This window comes from Pomacea canaliculata, linkage group LG8 (assembly GCF_003073045.1).
Source record: "Pomacea canaliculata isolate SZHN2017 linkage group LG8, ASM307304v1, whole genome shotgun sequence".
Classification (NCBI taxonomy): domain Eukaryota; kingdom Metazoa; phylum Mollusca; class Gastropoda; order Architaenioglossa; family Ampullariidae; genus Pomacea; species Pomacea canaliculata.
In genome coordinates this window covers 9,131,705-9,158,608 of record NC_037597.1, presented here as the reverse complement: position 1 = coordinate 9,158,608, position 26,904 = coordinate 9,131,705, and the positions used below count along the sequence as shown (strand labels likewise).

General features: G+C 41.0%; 2 protein-coding genes across 5 annotated transcripts; one reads left to right on the top strand and one right to left on the bottom strand.

The window, feature by feature from the left end:
* Positions 1–161: 161 nt before the first annotated feature.
* LOC112570777 (putative OPA3-like protein CG13603) lies at positions 162–3,078 on the bottom strand. The gene is made up of 3 exons (XM_025249397.1): positions 2,907–3,078; positions 2,177–2,418; positions 162–1,782 (listed from the first exon to the last, which is right to left on the bottom strand). The coding sequence occupies exons 1-3, from the start codon at positions 3,046–3,048 to the stop codon at positions 1,690–1,692; spliced, it is 477 nt and encodes a 158-aa protein (XP_025105182.1). The 5' UTR covers positions 3,049–3,078; the 3' UTR covers positions 162–1,689.
* Positions 3,079–3,319: 241 nt separating this feature from the next.
* On the top strand, positions 3,320–26,664 carry LOC112570772 (synaptotagmin-14-like). 4 transcript variants are annotated; one of them, XM_025249390.1, is made up of 11 exons: positions 3,320–3,458; positions 3,866–3,904; positions 7,646–7,798; positions 16,922–17,095; positions 18,124–18,446; positions 20,206–20,376; positions 20,501–20,609; positions 20,993–21,150; positions 21,682–21,871; positions 22,870–23,082; positions 23,395–26,664. In XM_025249390.1, the coding sequence occupies exons 1-11, from the start codon at positions 3,452–3,454 to the stop codon at positions 23,493–23,495; spliced, it is 1,638 nt and encodes a 545-aa protein (XP_025105175.1). In that variant the 5' UTR covers positions 3,320–3,451; the 3' UTR covers positions 23,496–26,664. The 4 variants fall into 4 exon arrangements, with proteins under 4 accessions (XP_025105175.1, XP_025105177.1, XP_025105176.1 ...); XM_025249392.1 differs by lacking the exon at positions 3,866–3,904; XM_025249391.1 differs by lacking the exons at positions 3,320–3,458; positions 3,866–3,904 and adding an exon at positions 6,059–6,222.
* The last annotated feature ends 240 nt before the right edge of the window (positions 26,665–26,904 follow it).

Genomic DNA, 26,904 nt, shown 5'->3' with positions numbered 1-26,904 from the left:
AAAATTCCTATACCCACTAATTTGACTGCTAACCCAAACCCACCATTATAGTACTCCTAAACCAGCCCAAATTCTCACTCAACAACAAATGTCGCTAATTTACAGGCAATACATACACAAACAAAAAACATAATTGTTAAAAAAAAATGAACATGATTTCATATAAATTGGATGATGTTTATCATTTAATTTGTCATATTGTCAATTGTAATCATCACAGGGAGTGAAAGGCATTATTACACCTCTTTATAAACACATTTTACATCATCATAAATATTGCTATGCTGCCAAAAAAAAAAGTTACACAGCAAAATAGTCTCCACAATGATGGCTAATGTAACGAAGTGTCATCCATAACAAAGAGGTGGAAATTGACTCTACTTTTAAATACCTGGGGCACCATATTCAATAGGAGACTTCTCTGTTCTGAAGAAGGCTCAACAGCACCCATTTCTTCTCTGGATGTTGAAGTCTTTCTCTGTCTCCAAGCAATTTCTTTAGCTCTTTTATAGATAGCATATAGAGAGCATGCTGTCTTTCTCATTTATGTTTTAACAACAGTTTATCAGTGAAGGACAAGAGCAGCTGAAATGATGTTGTATCCACCTGCTCTAAAGTCACTGGGACAGCCCAGAGTGCTCTTCAAATTCTATATCACAGGCAGACACTTTCAGAAGGTCTGAAATCATTCGTGATGACAGACACGTCCTGTCAAGAGAATATTTTCATTGATTCTATGTACCTGCATGGAGGACCAACATACTGAGGTTGTTTTTTGTTGTTTCGGCCGTGCATCTTCTGAATGTTACTGTGTGCAAATAAATGGAGTTGTCCTAATCATGAATGCATGAGTCGATTTGGCAGATATGAGTATGTTGGGTTTGCAGGTATTTTTTGTTCTTTTGATTGTCTTGAATTGCCCTCTGGGATAATTAAAAATTAACTTCTGAATATCCTAAGCTCATATCTTACTAAAAACACTTTTCAAATAGTATAAATTGTTAAAGGTCATAAAGTTATTTTACACTGTAAACAAATCTTTTGAAATAAGTATAATCCGACCTTGACTTGTAAAAAGGATTACGTTTTAGCTGATAATGCTAGAATCAAGAAAAATACATGCACTTTCAAAAGACCCAGAACACATACATACTGCATATGCATCCTCTTTCTCATTTTGATGCTTCCATGAACATGCATAGATGAATATTAGCATTCATTTCATATTGGATGCATTTTACACAATTATATGCATTAATTTAAGATTTCAGAGAAACAAATTTTACATTATAGTTAATGAATATTGTCTTAAAAATAGCACAGGTAAATACTAATGAACTGGTTATTTAGTGGCAGTAGAATCAGCATATTCTACATTAAAAGAAACCTCTACATCTGGCATCAAATTAGCTGTCAATCAAAACTGCAATTCTATTGGTGACTAGCACTTACTAATACTATATCAGTGATATGAATGATTGTAAATGATGGCAAAATGAAGTTTATCATAAAAGACTGCAGCTTATTTCTCAGTATTCTTCACAAAGTCTTTACATAAAGCAAACAAAAAATAATCTACTGCCATATTCTTTACAGTCTCCAATTCTTCAGTTAGCAGAAAAAAGCATCCACACATTGTAAAAAAAAAAAAAAAAGATTTTAAAATCACAATCATGTTTTAAGTCTTGTTCATTTTTTTTTAGATTTACTCGCTAAAGCATCTACAGATCGTTGCAGCTCTCGTATCTGAGCTTCCTGAACCATGCAAATCAAGTCAAGGTCCTGAAAAAAAAAGAAGAAAATGTCAATATTCAAAATATATAAATTCTAATTTAAATAATAATAAATGAAATTCTTCCTACATAGACCAAATCCATCACACAAGTGATCACAAGATACACAATTTTATACCTTAGATCTCTGTTGAATGCCTGTTAAAGAGCACACCTCTTATCTTTTCATAGTCCAACCTAAAATTTTTGTTTTTCTAAATAAATAGGAGTTACTTCTAAATTTTCTAAAACTTTTCTCTACATAATTTTGCTGGAGTTATTACGAATGAAATTTCAAATGCTGCACTTGCAATCATAAAAAGTTTGAAAACAGTGTAACTGAACTTGCAGAAAAAGTTTGGAAACAAAACCAGCAGTGGAAACAGAAGGAAAATATAACTGACCTGCAGTTTCTGTTGAAGCATGAGAAAATCATGTTTCTGCTTTTCTTCCTTCAGAGCTTCTTTTTTAGATGAACGTTTGTATTCGAGCACAACTGTAACTGCCGCCATAGAGAAGATAACGAACTCCCCAAGCATTTCTGCACCCAATTCGATGGCCATTTCTTCACTTAATCTTTCCACGCTCTGTGCTTTCCCAAGACCCAGCATTCTCATACGAACATTAACTTCCATCCAATGGTAAACTGCATAAAAATAAAGTATTCTGTAATTACAACTTGCAAACATCAGGTAAATGTAAAGCAAGTCATTTCTACATTGTTGAATTGGAAGTTTATGAAAACACATTTGTACTATAAGTTTCAGTCTCAGCTTAAAAGAAAATTGTTATGTAATATTTCTGTATGACTGGGGTGTGCATACAATGTACGTTAAAGTGCATTTTTTTTAAAAGGGGAGGGAGGTGTACTATTCTGAATATATGGTTGCATCATGATTAATGAAAAAGAGAAAAGTATCTGGTAATCACAGGGTTTGACAAAATGTTAACACAAACAAGTGTTCACGTTCGCTTCAGTGTCAATAATTTTAATTTTATGCCATCTTTACTTTTCTAACACTTTTATTCTAGTTGATAACAAAGCTTCGATCAAACAACAGGCAAGGCAAAGTACATAATTGTGAACAGGAATGACCTTGTTCTTTATACGAAAGACATGGAATGGATAGTTACTTTGAGCAGGAGGCATGCAAACATATTTTCTGAAGAAAGGATGTTTCTTGGCTCGTAGCTTGATTACGTTTGCTAATGGCTTGCTTATTTGCTTGACGGCCAGATATCCGAGCTTCACGAGCGGAAAAGCCCCCGCCACCATTCTTGCATGGGCTTGACGAGAGTGATCTCCCTTGTGATATCGCAGTTATCGTCTGCAACGATTTCTGCTAGTTCCTGAATCGGTGGTCTCATTGACTCAAATCTTGCGAATTGCGCCTTTTTTGAGCTGAACTGAAAAACAACTTTTGTCAAGAACAACATGTGGTGATTATTGATAGGGAAGAAGCCGATGTTGATAAACGCCCAGCTGATTCCAGTTTCTGTAATCATTATGCGTGCATAATTTATGGAAACGGTAGAAAGTGCAGTCATGCGGTATCATTATTCACATTCACTGACTATGTGTTAGAAAATGTTTGTTATATCTTATCGATAGATCATCATAAAACTGCCTTGTACAAGACTTTTGTCGAGTTCGTTGGCAACTTTTGATCGACAACGCAATGATCAGTAAGTATAGGCCCTGTTATATGTACAGAGTGTGTGTGTGCTTTTTCTTATATTTTCAGTTGAAATCCAGCAGACACATACACACTAAGCCGAGCATATTCCCACGCCACTGATAGAGAATACATATTCTGGATAAAATACTCTGTTATGCATATTATGCTTTATAGTGAAATGAAAACGTCCCTGGTTGATAAAAACATAGTCTGGTGTAAAAGACAGGCAGACAGCTTTACCAATCTCTTCGAGCTAAAGACCATCAGAGAGCCCCAGTGAATATTATCACTGTTTTATATAACACCAGTAACAAGCTGTCTAAACCCTAAATTACATAGACTTTGTATCGTAGATGCAATATCTATACAGACGGAATCAAAGAGGGTAAAACTTGAACAAGGAAATTTTTACAGAAAATCAGTCCATGACTTCTGTCGACAATGAGCATGATGGTATGCCTGTAATGAGACAACTGATTTTTTTCTATTGTTATTTTTCCATTGGTTTTTTTCTTTTTAGCTTTCCAATTTGTATTCTATTAACATCTTTAGATTTTCTAGATTTTTTAAGTTAATTTAAGATGAATTTCAAGAGTAATCACTAATCAGTAAAGTTAGCTGTAATTTTAATGTAAGCTTGATTAAACCATGGAAACAAAAATTCCTTTACCTTGCAGTAACTGTGAGACAGATCCTAAGAAAGAGATTAAGCTGAACAGGCTAGTGCATAGTGAGCTGGAAATAAAAGCCACTTGGAAATAGGCATTACCCAACTGTTTATGAATACATAGCACAAAAATGGACATTAAAAGCCACATCTTATTTATTTATGCCATCCATCACTTTCTGTTTGTGCAAGATGTGTTTTATTGTGACCAGTTTTTAGTTGTCAGTCAGAGAACAATGCATTCCTTTGTTATTTGCAGTTACAGAATATTATGTATTTTATTTTAAATCTCTGTTTAAAAGGTCATTATTTGAAGGTACTTGTACAAGAGGTGAGACTTACATGTATAAGGACTTCTGATAATGATTGCTTGTAAAGACATTTTATGCATAACCACACACTATATTTATTCGGCTTATCCTCTTTTCTTGTTGTTAGATAATATAAACACTTGTGCATGCATGAGCACCGACACACACCTTTATATACCTCTGATTTTTGGGAGATTTTAAACATCATGCCTTATTAAGATGGCTATCAAACAAACTAAATCATCAAATAAAAGCTTATTATTATATAATCCAAAGGTAGTCAGACCGAAGCTTCAAGTCATCCTATTAAAATTATAGTAAGGCTAACAACCATTTGGAACTAGGAAATATGTAGATGATCTGCATTTTAACTCTCCATGTGGAATCTTATCTCTTATTAAAAAAAAAACAACAACAGGGCTTTAAAATACAGCACTACTGCTGCCAAATAATATTACTTGCATTTTAGCTTACAATCTCTATTAAATAGAGTACATAGATGTAATGATCTGTCTCCTTTATTGTATGTTACTTTTACTCATTAAAAAAATGTAGTTCCATAAGCATTGGTTCACTGGGGGGGGGCATGAAATGTTCAAGACCAGACTTATCTGAGGGCTATATTTGTGAGTATGGTGCCTTTCTTATCTCCCTGCTTGTTTTTTTTTCCCCCAACCTTTGGAAAGGTCAGGTCATTCAACACCAGGGTCAGCTGTTTGCTTCCTCTATCTTTATTATGGTCTGTGAAATCTATATCTGCATGGCATTGACTGTCTGCAACATCATTGTAGGATTAGTAGTTTGTATTAGTGTGGTCAGTCTTCTAGGAGGACATGTTCTGCTGCTCACTTCGATCTTTGTTTCCTAATGCTGTAGACATAAACAGATAAGCACAAATTGGTGGCTGTAGGGCAGTGAACTGCAAGTAACTTACCTGGAGTAAGGATGTGGAAGACCGAGCCCGTGTCACTAGCAAATAGTATACTTGCATGTTTGATGGGCAGGGAAAGTTTTCAAAGTCAAGCACGCTGACCACCAGATTACAGTGCCTACCACCATTTATAAATATGACATTAGCTTATTAACTTCATGATCCACTTACTGATATTCAGATATGTGGATCTGAATGTGTTAGAGGACTTTCTCAATTTCCACTCCCCATAAGGTGCACTGTCGTCACAAAGCCAACCACCACTAATTCAAGAGCAGGCAGATTATATGTAGCTTTCAATGCCGGTGGCGTTTCAATATATGTGTTAATGGCATGAACCTTTTTCAATACACTACCGGTAACACCTGCACATAAGTACTACAGCGGCGGTTTAGTTCGCCAGCATTTGCAACGAGTATGCTCACATCGCGTACCGTGTAAAAAAGAGTCAGGGCAGCAGTGGACCATGGACATGACATGCGCCAGTCCTTTGTGCTGATGCTACAGATAAACTAACAAAACAAAAGTCCAGCCTCTCATTGGTGACGATATTGTGTGCAGGGGCTGCCAAGTGAAGCCCGGCAACAGCTGTCAGTTCGCTGGCGTGCGTAGTTCTGTCGCGAAAAACATTTATTTTGTAGTAGGTGTGACAGGGAATTCTGTGTTCCGTGAGAGCGGAGGGTTGCTCGGTGCTGCCATTAGCAAGTGGCTTCGGGTCAGAAAAGGACGTTAATGCTCGGGCCACTAGTGCCGCAATTACTACAATCAGGGAAGAAACGGAAAGGGAAAATGACGACAGGACTACCGGTCTTTTGCTGTTTGTGATCGCAGTGCTACCCCATGCCCATGGCAGTCTCTGAGGGTGAGTGAACAAGGGACTTTGGACTTATGTGGATCATCATCATTATTATTATCTTCGTAGTTGTCGTTGTCGTCGTCTGTTCTTTGAGGGAAGTCGGTGATTTACGGGGGCGAATCATTTCGAGGAAGGTAGTTGAAGTTCATATCAACCCTTGCAGGATTGACTTGACAAGACTAGTTTGGATGCACCGCTGCAAGGCAGCCGTTAGGTGGCATTATCAGCATCCAATACTTCCGAATTCTCTTAATCTGGGTACGTTTCTGCCTGACATTTCTGGATGTAGAAGGTCCAGTGAAACACTTCCTGCCGGCTTGTGCTCATTGTCTGAAGCATATTAGTATGTCGCAATGCTTTGTTTTAACCTATTTCAGTTTTAGGCATCCCTTTGTCATATTTTCATCTTGATTGTCAAGGTTGAAAAATACTGGCGATTAAAAAGACCACAAATGTTACCGAAGGAAGCAATTTACTTCAAAAGACTGAATTAATAGGAGGAACAGAATAAAAAAATATTTAGCAGGCTACTTTTCCGAAGCTTACTTTTGGCGAGATTTTAAATTTAGCTGGCTAAATGAACTGAATCCTCGCGGATGTGTATTATAGAAGACTGCAAAATAGTAGTACATGTTCAACATTTTTCAGATTAACTAACCATTATACTGCCAGTTTAAAGAACAGTTTCTAACGTTTTATACGGTTACTGGGCACGCACATGAATGTATATGGTTGTGAGACATTTTGTGAGACTCGGTGTTTGCGAGAGATGGAAGGAAAAAAGTTCTGCTTCCTCAGCTTTTACTCACATCTGAAGCTCAGATTTGTTTGCATGCGCGTGTGTTACGAGGATGCTTTGACTGGTGTTTGGGTTATTTATTTCTGTGAGTTATTATTATTATTCGTTTGCTTGTTTCCTTATGTTTTAGTTTTCATTTGCAAAATACCTTCTTTAATGCACCATCTTTAAAATGCCTATTATGAATTTTTGAGTGCTTTAAAATAATCAGGCACGATGCATGTCATATTTGAAGAGGTTTTTTACTTGCCTATAATCTTTACGATCTAATTATAATTTCCATGCATTCATTATATATACAGATACCAGGATTGTTAAGTAAATGAAAGGAAAATAGTATTACCAATTACAAACCAGAAGATACATTTTTCAAAGACGAGCGCCACAAGAAGAATTATATCAATATTTCCAAGGTAATGTGAACAATCGAAAATCATAAAGTGGTCGCTGCTTTGTCTTAAAAGCATTGGTCAGACAAAGGAAAGTATAGTGTATTGATAATATTAATATTTACACACCGCTCTTACCTGGAGTAAGGAACAAAGGGATGATGTTGCTTTGATGTTATTGAAAGCTAAGGCCTCGACACATACAACGCCTTGGAACTATGTTAGAGCTTTGGTGTTGCAGTCCCGCTGGAGGCGGCGGCATTTCTGGGCGCTGTTGGGGTGTTCCTGATCCTTCTGGTAATTTTCTTCTTGTACTTGAACAAGATCCTTTGCTTTGCCGATTGCGGAGGATTCCCTTGCATCGACAAGCCGCCGAAGAGCAAGAGCAGTCTTGGTAAGTGTCATATAATTGTTGAGTTACTAATGGCGAAGCTATCACACAACAAAGCCGGCTTAAAAGACAAAAAGAAATATAAAGACAAACGAAATCTTAATATTAATAAATGATTAGAGACAGGATAGGAGAGAAAGAAAAGAAACTATCTTTAAACTTCTTGTTACCATCCGTTTTTCTTCTGCTTGATGTGGGTTTTTTGTGGGGGTTTTTTTCTGTAACAATGCAGTTCTATAGCACCACTATAGAGTGCTGCGGGACAGGTCTATTCTTGGAGACATTTTCTTGTTGCAGATAACTTGTTATTGATTTGGATATCTTTACACGTATACCGACGAGCTTTCGTGTTAACCTTTTGTTACAAACAGCACCACATCGTTTGGGTATGCCAAACTTCCACAGCACGTCACTGGCTTGAAATGCAATCTGCACTACGTCCTAATTAACTGAGGCACAATCACACTAAGTGGCTAATGATATTAGTACAGTTAGGCAATTAGGTCATTGTGATTTTTGGTGGTGGTAATATACAGAGTGGGTTTTCTTTTTTTTTTCGGTTTTTGTGTGTGTGTGTGGTTTTTTGTTTTTTGTTTTGTTTTTTGTTTTTTTTTTGTCCGATTGCTGTTGGTATTCTACTGCCAGAATGATCTCGCTTCCGTAATATAATTAATTTATTGGCTAGCCGAACATTCGTCGTCTGTTTCTATAATAACTTCAAAGACTATTATAGCACTGGACTGACATCAAATATGTGAGCAGTTGTGGGACACTGAAATAACACTAGGGATGGAGTCTTGAGGAATGTGCGTAAAGGTCATTCTCAACCAGGCAAACATGAGCGATAGTTTGACCATGTTTGCCAGTCTTTATATGGCAATCGTGTAAAAACGTGCACAAAACTTCGTCCATGTTTGTCCTTCACTAATATTTCGCCGATGTCGTCGCTTATCCGTGCCAGAGTCGCATGTAAACTGGGAAAAAACGAAGAAATAACGTCTTAGTGGAAATAGAGGTTTTTTGATATTGTGAGTCACCGTTTAATCGTGACCAAACAGGTTTGTTTTTTTTTAAATAAAGGCCCATTGTAGCGTAAAAGTCTTAGGTTTTGCAATAAAAAAAGAACCCACAGACTGCAAGAAAAGTAATAATCCTGTCTGAACCCACTTATTGAAAATTGTGTACTAGTCTTTTGTCAGCTTTCTGTATTTCTCTCTATATTTTGTCTTCTCCTTTCCTGTCCCTTTTTCTCTCCAAAACAACCAGACTGCAATCAGCGAATCAGCAGACCTACCAGTCCCGTGGGACGAAATCGACACAGCTGTTGTAGTCTAATGGGAGGGAAGTCATTGGTGGTGACAACATTCCAGGTGAACTGCTCGAGCAAAGTGGAGAAAGAAAGAGCGAAGACCTTTACCATTGCGTCAGACAATCTTGGAAAGTAAAGAGTGGACGAGTGAATGGACGCAATCACTGGACAACTCTTTCAAAGAAGAGAAACACCGAACAGTGCCAGAGCTACAGAACCATAAGCTTACTCAAACACTCAAGCAAGAATTTTTTCTCTGAGTGACAGAGAGAAGAGAGAAACAGAAAGGGTATATGGATACGTGCAACTGAGTGGCTCTGAAAATATATAGCTGTTAATGCTGTTGTATGATTAGGCCCACTATAGCAGTTGTTACCGATCCAGTTCCCCTATCATTTCGCACAGTGGGTATATCGCATAGAAATGCAAACATATTTCCGGAGGCCAGTGCAACCAGTTTTAATAAAAGAGAAGTAACTAATTAAAATTTATATTAGCTTCCATGATGTCGCCGGTGGCTGACGCCAGGTTAATGATGCAACTGCGGGTGTCGTGGTTATTAGCGTTGACCAAAACCGACAGTCGCTTGCCATTCTTGTCTGACGCAAGTCATAAGTATGCTTTGGTCAGTTTGGTGCATAAATAAAAACTTTTCTTAAAAGCTGATGTCATTTACAAGCATACGCATGTTGATCGGGCGATACGAAAAGAAGGGCTTAGCAGAAGATTATGCTAGACTAATTCGGAAATGAAAACCTTCGTTGCCATGTCAATTCCGATTTCGTTGGGCCTCTTATGAGCCAGCTAAATACATCCATAGCAATCAAGTGTTTTAGAACTTCATCCGTGAAGGACTTTAATAGTTTTAGACCATTATGTAGGCTTATATAAAGAACATCCGATGTCTAGTGTATAATGGTTGTTTTTCTATTGTGGCATACTCTGTCGGTGAGTTTGGTCAACAATTCATCTTTCTGTTCATTTGCAATCACGTTCTCAAGGGCTACAAACAAAAGTTGAGGAACTACGTTGAATCCCCTCCCCTCCCGCTGTCCCTTCCCCTATGTGTTTTTCGCTAACGGGCATGTTACGCTGAAGCTGTTCACTCGTGATCGTGGAGCCTCTTAACTAGGCAGTGGCGTGCCCTGGCTGGTGTGCGGGATCAGGTCTCGCCAAGGGGTTTAGCCCATCGCCTCCGGAGCTTACAGCACGCAGCAAAGGCGGCCGGGAGCGGGAGGGAGTGCTGTGCCGCGAGTGTCGCGCAGTGTCGTGCATCTACAGCCAAGCCTTACGGGTGGCAGCGCCGAAGCGACGCGTGCGTTCAGCGGTAAGTGGTGCGGCGAGGCCAGGCAATCAAGCGAACGCCAGGGTGCCTGCATCGTCGGGGCCTAACCACGTCATTCAGCCAGCGACATTGGTACAGAGGCGGCGCTACAAAACCGGGGAAAGCTCGCAATTGATTTCAGTCCCCCCTACCTCACGTTTTCCCCCTACCACCCAACTCCAACCAAGCTGCAACCGCCGAGTGTGTTTCAGGCGCCGGCGCAGCCTGGAAGACTAGCAGCACGGGAGACACGACACCAGCGCGTATCGAGAGGCCATACGTTTACGGGGTAGGCTGCAGGCGGGTGACACTACAGCAGTGTGTGACTGTGGTGCTGGCTTAAACAGAGCGGAACGGGGGAGAGAAGAATTAAATCGAGGCACGCCTGTTGATACTGTAGGTGTCAAAAAGTGCACGGCGCAGTTGAGACCAGCCCTGACATTTTTGAACCACATGTGCGCTGTGAGTTGTTGTGAATGGGAGAGAAGCGTGGAAAGATTTTCTCTCAGATTGTCGCGTCGAGTGAAGTTCCTGCAACACCACCACCGTGGAATATCTGCCTGTGGGTGTGATATGGCCGAAAATTATTGTTTGTGGGAGGCCGAGACGCCTCCGGTGGCTCCGTCAGTGCGGTCTCTGACGCCAAATTAAGCGTCACACGTCTAAGCCGAGTATCGATCTTTAAAGTTTCCCTCGCTTTTATTTCTCTCTCTCTTTTTTTTTGTCGGCTTTCGTGAACACGTTCCTTCACCTTACTTCACGCAGCCACCAGCACGTAAGACTGGACTCCTCACCCACAAGCTCGTGCCTCCCACCCCTCCTCTCACCCTCTCAAGATTTCCTTCCCGAGCGAGGCGCGCGTCTCCTGTCGCTAAAAACTGGAACCGCCAGTCGCTGTAGTTGACAGTTTCGGCACCACGCTCCTGCCGACGTGTCGGAGACTGACCCTGACCCATGTTCAGCAAGAAGTTCTGGAGCGATGACTACTCGCCGGGTCATCTGTTTACACTGTGCTGTGGCTTCTTCACGCGCTCCGAGCCGCAGGACTCGAGGACGACGGCGGCTTCGGACGCTGGTGGTGGTGCGGCCAAGAAAGCGGTTTCGGACAGTGGCACCTACGAGCAGATTGCAGGCACCGATCCCCTCGCCAAGGCCAAGTCGCCGGATTCGACGTATGGCACGACAGAACATATGGACACACCACCAGCGAATGGTCAGTGAATTTGAGCTATGATGACAAGGAAGCCCACATGTTTAAATACATAGATGTTAAACTATAACATTTAATCATACTGCCTGTATTACAGGACATAGTTCTGCTAGTTCGGAGAGCTTTGCACGAAGTGGTCTTATCTCAGGGTATTTTTATAATGTATGTTAATATTCATTTCTGTTGTATGGGCAGAAAAGCGATACAGTGTCCTATTCATCAAATGTTTACCAACCCCTCTTGCCGCCTTTAACTGTGGTTGCAGAAAGTGCGACTTAGTTCGGTTTTGAAAAGCGAAAACATTCTCTGTATGCTGAAATCCAAGGAGGCCAGGGTTGCTTTTACCTCAGCTTGTGTGAATCAAGGTCATTTCCTGTTTCGATCTGGTGGTTAGATCGATTAAGAACAGACAACAACGACCCCGACACGTGCCTCCCCATAACACATAAACAAGATGGATCTTTACCCATTTTAATGTTTGTAATGTTAATTTGAAACTTGTTGACTTGATCTCTTCTTCCTTTCTGTTCAGTGGGTGTTTTTTTCAGCGGACTTGTTTCTTTTTGGGGACAGAATAGCCGGTGGCAATATTAATATAAGCGTGCTTGCTAGGAAAAAATCTGAACCAGGTAGCTGTTACTTTAGTGAAGATAGCAGTGAATGCACTTTGCGAAGCATTGCCCTTAAATGCCATTGCAAAACTGTTTTGGGGGGCAACTTCCCGTACAGCTATGACTGCTCAGATAGAAAGTCTGTGTCATTTCCGTGTAATACGAAACAGCCAATTCATAAAAAATTCATTAGTTCAGTTTTCATGAAAATGACAGATGGACAGTAGAGATTCGTTTCGCCATCTTTGACATGATGTATACGTTTGCTTTGCAATCATATATATTTTCCAAACATGTAAAAACTCAGGAAACATATCTTGCTTTTTTCCTACCACCGCTCCTACCCCTAAATGTATTCACGACCAGTGCATACACACTTACACACTTGAAAATCATTTCAGTGTGGATAAAGACAGAATGGGAAGGGGAATCCTGGGTGAATATGAACGAACTCGGAGAACTAAGATTTTCATATGGGAGTAGAGAATAAGGTTAAACAATCCTTTCGTTATAATGAAGAATAAACTTTTAAACAGGACATCAAATTAAAACAACAGCACAGAAAACGCTATAACCGAGGATGAACACGTTAGAGAGAAAGGAGAATGAGTATAGTCTGCAGTACGAGAACTGTATTGGTGCTGTAAACTCTATAAACAGAAACACGAAGGAGCAAGGGTGGGTCGCTGCAAGAGAGAACCTGGTGGTCTTTTTCTACGGATGCCAGCATTTTAGCTAGATGTTGGTTCTGTTATTAGAAAGCAAATCGTGACTTCACCATTTTCTGTCCACCGCCTGTTCTTAAGACCAGATTCCAAATTAGGACGTGAAGAGGTATTGATACGTCTACGTCCCTGGTGTCATTATCCAGAGCTGAAAGTGGTCCTCCATCCTGCAGCCTGAAAGACAGACACCTAAACCGCCGCGCCTTCGCCATTGTATCGATTATTTTATATCCTACGCTACAGATGAAAATATTTTTCGGGATTGCGCTATTCATCTTCTCAGCAATAAGAACAAAGAGATGGATGTTGCTAGAGTAATGATGACCAAGTAAGTCCCTACGCACGGGACTTGCTGGCCGCCAGAAATACCCGGGGGAAGGTGGAGTTGGGGTAGGGAACACGGCGCTGTCCATAAACGAGGAAAATAAAAGGCAGTCAGGATGACGATTAGCTGGCCAGGCTCCTCCAGGTCCTATGTTACGATGAAGACCTGGACAGAAATACAGGAGCAAGATGCTGTGCCAGAACGGGCTGAGTGTCCTGTGGAGAATTGTGTCAACATCTGGTCCAACCCTTGCAAATGTCAGCGTCCTGACTTTGCCATCTGTCAGGTTTGGGCGACATCCTGCTGGTCTTTTTTTTTTCTTTTTTTTTTTTCCTTTTTTCTTTTTTTTTTTTTTTAAAAAGCGCACCCAAGAAAACAAAACAAACCGCGACCACTCGAGCTCTACATGCCGCAGGCAGACGGCTTTTACCACTACAACAATCTGCGCCTTGGTTTTCACTGCTCTCAGCTTCTGCACCTTGTCCACAGAGTCTTCTATACAAAAAACAGACCCCGTATTTTTTTAAGGGAAGAGAATTTTCGGAGTTGGTGTGACTTTTACCTCATAATGTGCTCAGACTGACAAATCGCATGCGAGTCAAGAGGAGATTGCTTTCACCTATTCAAAAGAGTAAAAAAGAAACCTCTTCGATCTCGTTAACCACGTTGCTGTCTGACTGTGACGATGATGTAAAAATAATGGTCGTAAGCTTAAAAAAATGTATCTCAGAAGGTGTGGCATCGTTTTTCCGCCAGAGGTTCCCGAAGACGTGTGCCAGAGCGAAGAATGCGTCAAGAAAAGTGAGCGGAGAGACGAGCTGATGGTTTTCTGGACTGTCTACAGCCACGGCACTAACCTCATTCCCTACATCTACCTCGACCTTTTTTCTTTTGTTCCACTCACCCCATTGCGAAAAAAAACCTGTTTCCAAAACCGCTCGTTAATATTTGCTGAGTCGATCATTACCGACCTGCGAAGTCAGTTTGGCCGATAATCAGCAGTCGATGTAATTACAGAGCTGAGGGGACTGATAGCTCAGTGTAGTTTGTAGTGTCGAGCAACATGCCCACGCCCTTCCTCGCGCCTGCACGTGCGTGAGTGCGTACTCAGAGAAACATATTCTGCTCTGTACGAGTATATTGTTTTCTTGTCTTAAATCATTGCTGTGGTCGATTTTAATTCGTTAGTTTTAGTTTTCCGTTTTTATGTTGGAGATCGTGTTGATTGTTAAATCTCTCCGTCTTACCAGTGATTAACATTGGTTTATTCTGATTTAATTTCCTGCGCATGAACCAGTAATGCAGTGTCTTGCGTCTTGAGGTGGAAGAGAGAATATCAGTAGGACCCTGCTAAATGAAGGCTAAAAGCTGGCATGATGTCCATGCTTTGTAGTCAGCTTACTGTCTGTTAGGACACAGTTGTCTGCCATGGTATCGTTTTACCATTTTGACACTAAGTGGTTACGTTAACTGAAAACAAACACTTTTAGATAATGTTCATCCATGACGAATCGATCATAAAATAACCTAACGACTTCACGGGCTGTTTGTTTTCTGCTTGTCTCAGGTGTGGAACTTGATCCTCAAAATTCACAGCATTTCTGTCGCAATATTTGTTTTTGGTATTTCACTGCTCATTGACGTGTGCTTGCTGCTGTCAGGCGGTCCAACAACAACCTTCTAGGTTTTCAGACATATTTGCTTGTCGTCTGGCCCCAGACCTGTCTCCATGCCCGAAAGGGGCGCCATTGAAGCGGAATTGTAGTGAATGGTTGATGCGTTCCTTACCAGAGTCAGCAGCATGTAGAGCTGGAGTTGGTTGCACAGCTGTCGAGAGGCATGGTCGATACGAGAGCGATAACAGAAATCTGTGGCTGTAGTCTGTGCGATGAATGTATGACTGTGGAAGGAGGAAGGAGGGGACGGGGCTCCCACAATGCATTACTCGCGTGCTTTGAAGGCATGGCAATATTTTTATTCACAAAGGATTATGAACATGTGGCTCTCCTGCATAAGAACGTTTGATGAGTCGATGCAAAGCCACCAGATGCAGTTTTATTACAAGGGCAGTGATTTCCATTTTAATTAGTGGCCGTACACCTGAAAGATTTTGCACGTGTTTGCGATATTTATCCCGGTTTACCTCCGAATTCATTGCGTTTCCTCTTACCGAGCATATCCTATAGCGCCCCTTGTTTGCTTTTATTTCTACATTTACCTTTCTCATTTCTGCGTATGTGGGCCATTACTTGTTCGGACATGCAAGGTTTATTAGGATAAAGTAAAATGTATGAAAATTTCGTGGCTCAGTTGACGGAGTAGACATTACCATTATCTGTCGGGCTTTGGTGAGGAAGAGAATCTTTTGTTTTACTCCATCCTTGGCAGGAAGTTCGGTTGTCGTTTGACAAAAATTCACTGTGGGTGGTCGTCAGTCCTAGTCTGTAATACACATTTAACTATATCTGCTAACTGCAGTCCTACAATCATCCACACGTTGCAAATTTCTGTCCTATCGTACAGTTAAATAGACCTTGTTGTCAGATTAAATGCAGCCGATGTAATGTGACTTGGTTTACCCAAAGGTATTTGAAGCGACTAATGTGTCGACCTGCCCAATGCGAGCAGGAGTGAATGGTACTCACTGTCACACCCGTGTTCACTGTGCCAGTACGCGCGTGTAGCCCCTAAACTACAGCAACGACGACAGTCGCTCAGAATGTAATTCGCGCGACACCCAGCTACATCCTTTACAAAAACAACACGTGCTCTGTGATCGACTTGATATGAAAAAAAAAAAACCCCAATGATCGACATCTTTCGCTTGGCATCAGCAGTCCCGACTGGTCTGTCCTGTTGTAACAGTTCATTTGTACGATGTGCTGTTCCTACCCGTATCCCTGATTTATTGGCTGCCACTGTATTAACGGCCGTCAGTGACAAGAGTGGCGCGAGAGAGCAGTCCGCGGGTACGTCTCGTGCACATTATCATGGTCCAATCATTTTTTCATGTACTTAGCGACCAGACCATCGCGTGGCTGTCACTCTGACATTTCCTTTCTCCGCAAAAGAAACAAGGATCCATTCCCTGGCGACAAGAATAACATAATCGCGGACGCGCCGTCTACCTTGATGAGATTACCAGCGGCACAGGGATGGCAGGGCGGATAGTTAGACAGACAGAAGCAGACGATAAATATGTATTTAGTTTGAGCGTTTGTTGGTGTTGTTCTTCTTGTTCATTTTACTCTTGTTCTTGGTCTTTTTTGTTGTTGTCTAGTATTACAACTATGTTTACACGGTTCCAACCTTTATGGTGTGACTGAACACATACAGTACTGGGAAAAGACAGTAAGTCTTCGGGAAACATCAGTCTCCGTGATCTTCAAGTCGATTGCTGGCTGCTTGACTCAAATAGATTTTCTTATTAAATAAATGCATTTTTATATTTATAATAAATAAATTAAAATAATTAATATACAGTTGCTTATTTATTTCACAAAGATTATTGTAGGTATGTTTTGCTCGTGTCGGTAAATATCTTTGTAACACTATGCCAGATATTTGCAATATTTGTTCCAGCTATTTTTAGTTAAAGTTTCCTCCCCTGTATCCGTCTCAGGTGCAGCGTTCCAGTATGAAGAGGACAGCGACTCATCAAACGACAGTGACGACGAAGTGCTCAAACGTTACCAAGGCCTGCGGTCGAGTGGCAGCGTCAGTGCCAAGAGCAGGCACAGCAAGAAGGGAAGTGTAGCGGGGAGGAGTAAGGGCAGCGCCAGACCCTCCCTTGGCAGTACGTTCTCTCACCTTCACTTTCTCTCCTCCGGCCTAGTCCACCTCCTAGTCACTCGCAGACCTACATTCCAGTCCTGTCTTTCGGTGCTGTCTCGCTGTTGTATCCCGATTTTTAAATATATTGAAAGGTCGATGATCAGTTTAAGCCCATTGTTTGGGGAATCATTTCTGTAGACCAGTTCTTTTACGAGTACTGCCCCCTCCCTTTCCCATCATATGTTACAAACCGCTTTCTGTGAATTGAAAACGCCAGGAATATTTTTTATGTCGACATTTTCCCATAGCCTACATTCATTTTAAAGTGTTACTAGCCTTCGTCAAAATCGTCAGCTTGATCGTTAGAGTTTAATGAAAATGCGACTTCTTACACTGTTTGTTGTTCTCTTCTTCATTAGCAGGAACCACTGATGCGGATAATGCCAAAACAGAGTTTCAAATCAAATCAAACTTTATTGTCTATCCGAGGAGGTCCAAGACAGAAGTTTTTCTTTTGCTCACCAGCCCAACCACGTATACAAACATAACATGAGCATGACACACAATATTTCGTAATAATAATTTGTCAACAACAACAACAATAATAATAATAGTAATAATAATTAAATGTGTAGAGTGCACTTCTCCTTGGGGAGGCGTGCTTAGTGCGCTGTTTACAAAAGACTATAAATAAACGACAGTCAACCGTGTAACAAAGAAATACGACATAGCGAACGGATGAGACCGTGGCAAGTATAATCGAAATGTATAGACAAAGACGAGGAATTTGCAGTTGTCAGGTGGCTTGTCATAGGTAAATACATTAGATAGGCAGATGTTTGTATTCACTTGGCCCGGACTGTTATCAACATTTTTCGTTTCTGTTGCCCTTGACGATGTTCGTATTTTGTACCTTCTTCCAAACCAAAAACATTTTTATTTTTTAACATGAGTCTTAAGCACGTGCTGGAGCTGCCTCGTGACATGAGCCTTAAGGATTAGCTAGAGCTGCACGGTGTTGTTGCTGACACACCGCTGTGTCTTTTGCAGCTGGACCAGAGGCGGTTCGTGCCTCGGACGCTGAGTGGAGTCAAGTGAGCAGAAAGACCAGGTCTGAGGAGGACGAACAGCATCAGGACGACATACCCAGCTATGAAGCGGAGCGCCCTCTGGTGAGTCCGTCAGTCGTTGGTGAGGTCGCCGTGCCGATAGACCACGTGTCGGAAGCTGCAGCGTCTGCCGGAGCGAGCGGCAGTGACGAGCGGCTGACCATGACGTTCGACAACGAGGCGTTCGCTGGCACAGAGGCCGCGTTTCGTGCGCCTACGTCCGGAAGCGAGCGCCACCAGTCCACAGAGATGCTGTCAAATGACGTATGTAACGGTTTTCTCCTTTGTTCCTTTTATTACCTCACGAATTTGAGACTTATATATGTTTGTCAGAATGTGGAAATGTCGATAGAGAAATACTTCATTTTTGTCGTCTCGTCTTCTCCTCCTCATCTTCATCATCGTCATCGTCGTTGTTGTAGAGTGATTTGGAAATAGCTTCAATTCATGCAGTATTTTATGACTAGGACATTATTTCCACTTATCAAGGCATATTATTTCTAGAAGAAACATGTTCTTTGGTGTTACGGGTAAGCCAGCTGAATTTGCAAGTAGCAGTCTGGAAGGTTAGCACTTCATACTAACCATAAAGAGAACGAGCATTAGACACTGGAGATGGCATCATGCCTTTGGTCTCCTCGTGTTCCAGCTCAAAGTGCTCTTTACAATTGTCCCCAGCACTTCAAGCAGAGTGTTTTGGGGTTGTTTTCTCTCGAATTGGCTGAACTTCGCAGAAAGGAAAATTGACCCGCACGAGCCCATGCAATTACCTCCGCGACCGCCTGGCAAAGTGCTGGACTAGCTCGCAGGGTTTTCAATTTTCTCAGTCAGAAAAATCGCACACTCGCACCTTGTGAAGAAGCCTTCAGCTTAAACGCTAGCCGAGAGATACACTGCTACTCATGGGTTCGCTAGTGAACTGTATATTCCTTGTCAATTCTGAAAGTTATGTAAGACTAGTCTTTTTTTCAAGACCGGCTGAATATAAAATTCTTTTACTCGTGATCGCTAATGCTGATCGCCAGAACTGTTCTTTGAGTGAGGCACACACGAAAGTGTCAGACCATCCGACATAGATACGATGTTCGCCAACGAACGACGAAAAACCTGGCATGGAAAAGAATTGCCTGTTCAAAGGGCATACAGGATATAATTTAAACATTTTTAAGTGCGTGTGTGGATGCGGTTTTAAGGCCATCTATTCCTTCAGCAGCCGACGTGAACGTTCAGCGTGAACCTACGAGATTTTGTATGATAAAGATTGTTTTTGACAATACATGCTACTTACTGCCTGTCAAGTCGGAGGCAGAGTCAAAAGAAGTAGGATTTTTTTTTTTATATAAAAAAGTTAATTGCTTGTCTACTTGTAGACAATATAACATTTTATTTGGCATATCACCACGACCTTAAAAGAATAAAATGTAAGCAGATAGTGTCCAAACCTGACGGAAAGTGGAAAGGCTTTGGTCGATACTCTTGGAGCACACAAAGAGACCATGTTTCCATGTTAACAACTGGGTGCAACCAGCTAGACACAGGAAAGACGGGAGAGACCAGTACTTACCGGTGACCTTTAAAAAAATCCGAGAGGAGAGTGGCTACCTCCAACAAGACATTTTCTTACCTTTAATCTGTGGATGTGCCACTGGTTGCAGTCCCCGTGTAGGCTGCTTATCAACATCAGTATTCCCTCACTGACATTAAATCAGTCGATCCCTCCCAGTCGCCACCTATTACACGCTTAATGGGGTTTTTCAGCCCCAGGAAAATTGATAAAGACTTTACATCCTTATCCACCTCTTCACTTCTGATAGAAAGAAGGTTTTCTCACACGTCACATGGAAAGTTCCGCGAATAGCGAACAAAAGGCTTAGGCATCAGATGTCGATGTAAGAGCTTCGCATTTCTCTTGACATCTAACATGTTCTGATATTGCACAAAAAGTCTGTGGTATGTTCTGTTGTGTGTGTACTTATCTAAAAGGCAATAAAGCATGTTTGAAAGTGTTCGGTGCTCTGTACAGGAGCATCTGTTCGACGTCAGTGACCTGCAACACGAGCCGCCGCTCATCTCCAAGTGCGGCAGCCTAGAGGCCACCTTCAACTACGACTCCACTCGCAACAAAATCACAGTCACCGTTCACCGAGCCCGCGAGATTCCCGCCAGAGACCGCGGTGGCTTCAGTAGCACGCAGGTAAGTAATTAATATCCGTTGTGGGCGTATTTCAGCCTTACTGTCCGCTGTTTTTTTTTTTTTTTCGGTTAATGTTGGCTGACAGCTGATACACTCTAGAGCTGTGTTGGGTTTTGTTAACCAGGTGCATCTCATGCTGCTACCTACAAAGAAACAGCGCTACAAAACAAAAGCGAAGCAAGGTCAAGATCCGGTCTTTGAAGAGACCTTCACCTTCTCCAAGATTTCCCCAGGTGAGTGATTAGCGGCCGGGAGTGAGTGGATGAGATAGAAGGTAGGTAGCTAGACCTATTTATGGGATGTGCAAAGGGAGAGAAGAAACACAAAGCTTAGCAAGTAAACAGTTTAGCATTCTGATGGCCTGCTAATGCGTTTTTTAAAATACTGCGCAATTCCTACCTGGAAGCATTCTGACAGACAGCGTTAAACAAGGCTGACAGCGCTTGAATGTCTTTTGCTGTACCTAGATGGGAGTACCCGGGAGTTCGTTCTCACTCTCAGAGAGTGTGACAATCCGTGGGGCAGTGTGGTTCAGGGTTAGCACGTCAGCAGTGTGAGCATCGTGCGGATGACTGTTGTGTGGACATTATTTATTGTCGTGACTGGGCTGCTGCAGAGGAGCTGCCAGGGATGGGGCTGCGGTTCCGCCTGTATGGCCTGGAGCGCATGCGGCGAGAGCAGATGATCGGCGAGAGCGTCGTGGGCTTCGCCTCCCTGAGACTGCACGAACCCGTCACACACTGGGTCACCCTGGAGCCCCGCACCAACCTGAGTGTAAGTGAGCTCCCATCTCCCAGAAACCGACGCTACTATAGGGTAGTGAACATTTCAAGTCACTTGACTCCGTAGAACCTATACCTCTCTCTCACAAATCCCATCGCCGCATTACTCTGGAACGACATTTATTTGTATATTAGAATTCCAACATTTTATTGTGATCGCAGTTTCCGTTGTCACTTTATCTGCTTGCAGTCCATATTCTAATTGCTGATATATTTCATTATGTTATGTATTGTCGATTGATATTTTGACACAGAAATAGTCTGGCATTTACAAGAACATACCAGCAAAAAGTAACAAGCACCCCTTAAACTGCTCCAGCAACAATACTTTCCAAACCGGATAAGAACAAAATAATCGATGGAAATTTTCGTCAGCTAAAGTCCACACATTCCGAATAATTTTTAACGACTAGAATATGGTATTTCTCGCATTTTAGAAGCGATAACACTTCGTTTAAGTGAGTTGATCATATCCTGACTACATATGTTGAGATGCTAGTGACCAGCTGTTCCTTGCCCACAGCATGCGGACTCTGGATTTGACGTGTCCAGTCTTTCGCGCAGCGACTCGGCCTCGTCCACACAGTCGCTACAGCATGGTGGGATGCCAGAGCTTCTGCTCGGACTAGCCTACAGCGCCACCACCGGGCGACTATCCGTCCACGTCATCAAGGGCAGCAACTTCCGCAATATGGCCATGAACCGGGCACCAGGTTAGATCAGCGTCGTTCATTTACAAATATATAACTAATTAATTTCCTTTTTCGAGAATGATCTTAGAATGACTCATATTTAATATAAGTTAATATTTCCAGAGAGTTTAAAAGTCTCCTCGAGTTTCTCCTCTCCAGGAAAGAACCTTTTTGTTTCCCTTAATGCTTTAATTTTTCTGTCGACGTTTCTCGTAGAGCGAGTGACTTGTTAGCCGGCCTTTAACCAACCTGTCACATAACAGTCCGACTCAGACCAACGCAGACCAACGCAGACTCTCACACCGTGGCAGTGTCCTCACCTAGTAGCAGTACTTATCTCTGCATAATTTTGACCTGACGTTCAAAGAATCGTTAAGCCCAACCATTCATGCAGCAACTCCTGTTCTCTGATAAACCCCTATGCACGAATGAAACTGCTTCTCGCTGTATTGACTACACTGGTGCAGCAGCCGGTGTTCAGTGGGCGAGGGGTGAATGGGGGAAGTTCTCCAGCCACAGACCCCAGCAGGCCTCAACCACCAGCCTTCCTCTCCGCCTACAAACGTCACCACGCACAGAAACATGTTAAACACGTGACGCCACCTTTGTCTACAGATACACTTAATAAACATATTAAAATAAAAGCTCTTCCATTGATTGTAACATTGACAACGTAATCGAGTTCACGTACAGATCTTCGTTGTTAACCTCTTTCTATGTGTGAGGATATTTGTAGACCTTTGTCTCAAGAACGAATAAGTTTGGCGATGTAGTATCTTGCACTAAGATTTGCCCAGTCGTGAGGAAAAGTGCAGTCCACTAGAAGTTTAACATATACAGTCAGAGATTGTAAGAAAAACTCAGAAAGGTATAAGGTATGGAAACCGTAGAGATGCTCGAAGTAGTAGTAGTGGTAAAGCTGGAAAAAGTGTTTCAGAAAACCTTAGGATGGTAAGTAGGGAAGTAAGAGCTAAGTACGAGGCAAGCCATTCAAGCCTAGTGTTGTTCTCTGTGAACAGACACCTACGTCAAGGTGACACTCATGTCTCCGACTGGACAGGAGCTGCAGCGTTGCAAGACGTCGACGAGGCGAGGCCAGCCCAACCCATTGTTCAAGGAAACATTCATGCTGCAGGTGGCGCTGTTTCAGTTGCCTGACGTCACACTCATGGTCTCGGTGTACAACAAGAAGAGTATGAAGAAGAAAGAGATGATCGGCTGGTTCTCTCTTGGTATGTTCTGTCTTTAAACGCAGAGTATGAATCTCTTTTTCCATGGTAAATTCTGTCTGCAAAAATATTTCAACTATTAAACTGTCGATCGATTAAAAAATATCAATACGTTAATTTTGAGTTGTGTTTAGTCTTTATTCATTAACAGCACTTTAGTCGTCGTTGACTGTTTATTTTGTTGGGACCTGGATAGTGGCGGGCGTGGTTCTGTGTCCTCCATATCTTGTCCTGTGTACACACATCGTGTTCATGCGTCATTTATAATGTACAAGTATGCATAACTGGAAGCTACAACAGTCTCGTGTGTTTCAGGTGCAAGTAGCAGTGGCGAAGAGGAAGCAGCTCACTGGACAGACATGCGGGAGAGCAAGGGCGAGGAGGTGTGCCGCTGGCACGTGCTGCTGGAGTCCTAGTGGGTTGGCCACTTGTCATCCTGCTGTCGTAGGCCGTCTGGGCCCAGCTGCAACGGGACAACACCAGGTGTGAGCTGGAAGGCTGACGCTAGTCAGCTAAGCTGCTTGAGCCTTGCTGTGCCCCTGGCTTCTGGACACGTGATGGTATAATATATTACTGATAACAGAAATAGTTGCTGGGACACCAATACTTACAGACTTGTTCCTAGTCTCATTCGACTGCTTTAATTAACTGCGACTGGTGTGTGTGCAGCTGCACACAAAATGGCATCGCACTGTGTTCCCGCATAATGGTGTGCTGAAGGTTATTTAGGAATGAAAGAATTAAAGTGATGTAGACCTTATTCCCTTAAATTTCTAAATATACAAAGATTATTAATACTGGCATAAGCTTAGGTAAGAGAAATGGCCCATTGTATTTTATTATTATCTGCAGTAGTGAAAGAAGCATATGGCAGTTTCTCATTTAAACTTTTGCTATTTTCATTGTTTTATGTGTTGAAAAATTTCCTAGTAGGTCCAAACTGGGACAGTAAATCAGTTTTTCAAAGGAGCAGTATTACATGGCCTTGATTATTTTTCTAAAAATTTCATTAAAATTAGACAAGTAGAAAATGAGTGAGGGGAAAAAAGTAGCAATTTTGACCAAGGAGAAAAATGTGGAGACAAAAATCTTCCTTGTAGATTGTACTAGAAACAAAAACTGCTTCTGGGTTCGTACATTACATAATTATTGTACAAAGCCTTTGCTGGGACCAAGATGTCTTTATGCCTGCCGTTTGTATATAAAGATACATTAACAGTATATCTTGCACGCTGTGGTTTAACATAACTCCGTGGTGATATTTATGGTTTAATGTGCTGTTGCATTCTTTAAATATCTTTTTAAAGTCTGTTTCATAAGAAGTCAGTTTTTATCAAACAAATGCATTGAATTTATCCCCCTATACAGAAAAAGTAGATATTAATGTAAAGTGTGTGTGTATATATATAGAGTAAATAAAACTGTACAATTTATTTTTTGTTTGCCTTGTGTAATGTCAGATTACTTACACAATGGTTTGGATCTGATCTGTTTTACAGAAAGTCTAAATTTCTTAAAGTTGCCTTTATACACCTGCATGTACAGTGTGGTTAACATGTGCTTATTGTGTTCTTCACCACAACTAGACAACATGTGGCTTCTGTTCTGTCCTTAGTTTCAGCAAAGTCATTGAGTGCGTGCAATTTTGTGGTGGTTAATGTATTATTATCTCTACCAACCAAACAATTGTTGTTATGTCTTTTACCCTGAAGTATGTATGCTTGCTTTCTCTGCATACTTGTTCTCTTTTGCATCTTTGTGTGCGCCCATACTTGTGCCTGATATTGTCCAATCACATAAAGTCCTGATATCTGGACATTTCCACAGTGACTTTCTTCCCCTATTTCATCAGCTGTTTCTTGATAAGTCATCATCAAGTTGTATTCTGTATTTGATAAATATGTGATATTGTTGAAACTATTTTAAAAGTGTATTAGTGTTGTTGAAACCTGTTGATAACTATAATGAACTGCCGAGCTTGCAGATCAAAGTGACTTTCTTTCAGCGAATGAAATAATATTCCATATGTTATTTTTTTTAATCTGTTGAGTTTAAGTAATTTTGTGATTTTGATTGTAATTGTCTTATTTTTACAGCACATTTTATCTGTTTTGGAAAAACTTAACCATCTTAATTTAGATAAACCTACAGCAGCAGAATACATGTACAATATATATATATCCTGAGCAGACAACTCCATTTTTTTCATGTTATGTCCTCTTGACTTCATTTTACTTATTTGACATAGGCCAGTTACATTGACAGAGAATGGTAGTTGTAGAAACATAAAGATTCAACCTCAGATCATTTGTTCACACATGAAAATGTGCTGCTGTCTTAAATATGTTCTTTAATATAAAACCATTGCAGGTTCTTTGCAACGACATTTTGGGAACAAAATTTGTTTATAGATTTCATATTATTTCCCATTTGCTTCACGTGATAACAAATGTATTAAAGCAGGCATAGTTGTAAGAATAGCCAGAAACATTTGAATGAATTGTTATAATAAATCATTACCTTTTTTTTCACCAGAAATGTATGTTGAGAATTGTTTTAGGTCTCCTTTCCCCATCCCATTTAATTTTTTTAGTAATGTATTATTTCAGCGACAGCATTAGTTCAATCCTAGCATATACCTAGGATTCAACAGCAAAAAGTAAATTTTAAAAATCTCAGAAGAACTATGGATATATTTATAAAGCTCTTTTAGAAGTGAAAGGACTTACATTCTCCTACCTAAATTGTCTCTGATTTGTAACTGTCATTTGATTTAGAAACAGCATCCCAATGTTTGATGCCACTGATGATTCGTTCCAGCAGAAAATGTACTACAATGGTCACAAATAGCCTTGTTAGAATGACGATCATCCATGATCAATAAAGTGTTAACATATGGTACTCAAACTGTACTTTGAAAAAGTGCACACATTTATATCCAGATAATTCTCTTAGTGATTGAAGTAAAATAAATGCTAGTGGTTTCATTGTTCCTGTCCCAACATTTTATATATTTAGTTCAATCAAACACTCCACTGATGATAAAAAAAAACCCAGACTGTTGCTGAAACTAGACCAGAAAATCTGACATATGTTCCAACCTTCTATTCCAAGAAAAATGTTTTTCTGTTCCTGGTAAATTGTAGCAGTATCATTACACAAACTGTTCATTATATATGTAATGTCCATTCTGCTGTTTCTGTTAGTTATTTATAAAAAGATTATGCTGTTTCTTATAAAGATGTACTGTTCTGAGGTCACAATGAAATTTGACAACATTGTGAAGAGACTTTAAAAGAATCCCCACAAAGAGGAAATATGATGGTGCTGTGAACACTTTTACTGTTGGAAGCATGGAGTGCAGATGTTATATGTCAGAGAAGTGACATATTTCTACTGTGCTGTTATTGAAAATGTAATAATGCGTACATGTACTATGGAACCATGTGCTCTGCATGCTGCCACTAAACCTTCATGTGACCTGTGTGCCACACAAAAATCATTATCGACATTCCATAATCGTATAGTACTTTAAATAAAAGTTTCTCACTTTACATTTACTAATTAATAAACATTTTAACTCTATGACCTGGCACGTTTTCTTTATAATTTCATTTGTGATATTGCTGTGAAGCAAGTCACAGGACTTCATTCCAGATAAACCATTGTGATTTGCCATCCGCAATGATGAAGATAACAAATGATCTACCACAATGAGGCAAACCTATGTTGACCTGTTATTACACAGCAAGCATACTGATAATAGACACAGGTTATTCATAAGGATTTCATATAAAAGGGCTCAGGGGCCCTCTCAATGGGAAA